Raw genomic sequence first — 228 nt, forward strand, 5'->3', positions numbered from 1 at the left:
AGCGCTGACCCTCCGACAGTGCGGCGCTCCCCCAGCGCTGACCCTCCCTCTGTGTCACTGCTGCGATTACAGACAGTCTTTCTCCCTGACCCTTGCCTGCTGACCGAGTGTTGGGAAGCAGAGTTACTGTTCCGAGCTGAAAGCTGACCGCATGCTACCTGGATTTCCAACGTACCTCATGGGGAACCTGTAAAATTACCACAAAGGTAACCTCAGTAAGGAACACTG

At 55.3% G+C, this 228-nt stretch overlaps 1 protein-coding gene across 1 annotated transcript in view; it reads right to left on the reverse strand.

Annotated features, from left to right (window-relative positions):
• Positions 1–228, reverse strand: part of LOC109926104 (calpain-2 catalytic subunit-like) — a 17,517-nt gene that overhangs the window by 6,395 nt on the left and 10,894 nt on the right. The window contains exon 8 of the mRNA XM_048596601.1: positions 176–187. Within this exon, the coding sequence (XP_048452558.1) occupies positions 176–187 (12 nt within the window). The remainder of the gene's footprint in view (positions 1–175; positions 188–228) is intronic.

This window comes from Rhincodon typus, chromosome 5, assembly GCF_021869965.1.
Source record: "Rhincodon typus isolate 14 chromosome 5, sRhiTyp1.1, whole genome shotgun sequence".
Lineage (NCBI taxonomy): Eukaryota > Metazoa > Chordata > Chondrichthyes > Orectolobiformes > Rhincodontidae > Rhincodon > Rhincodon typus.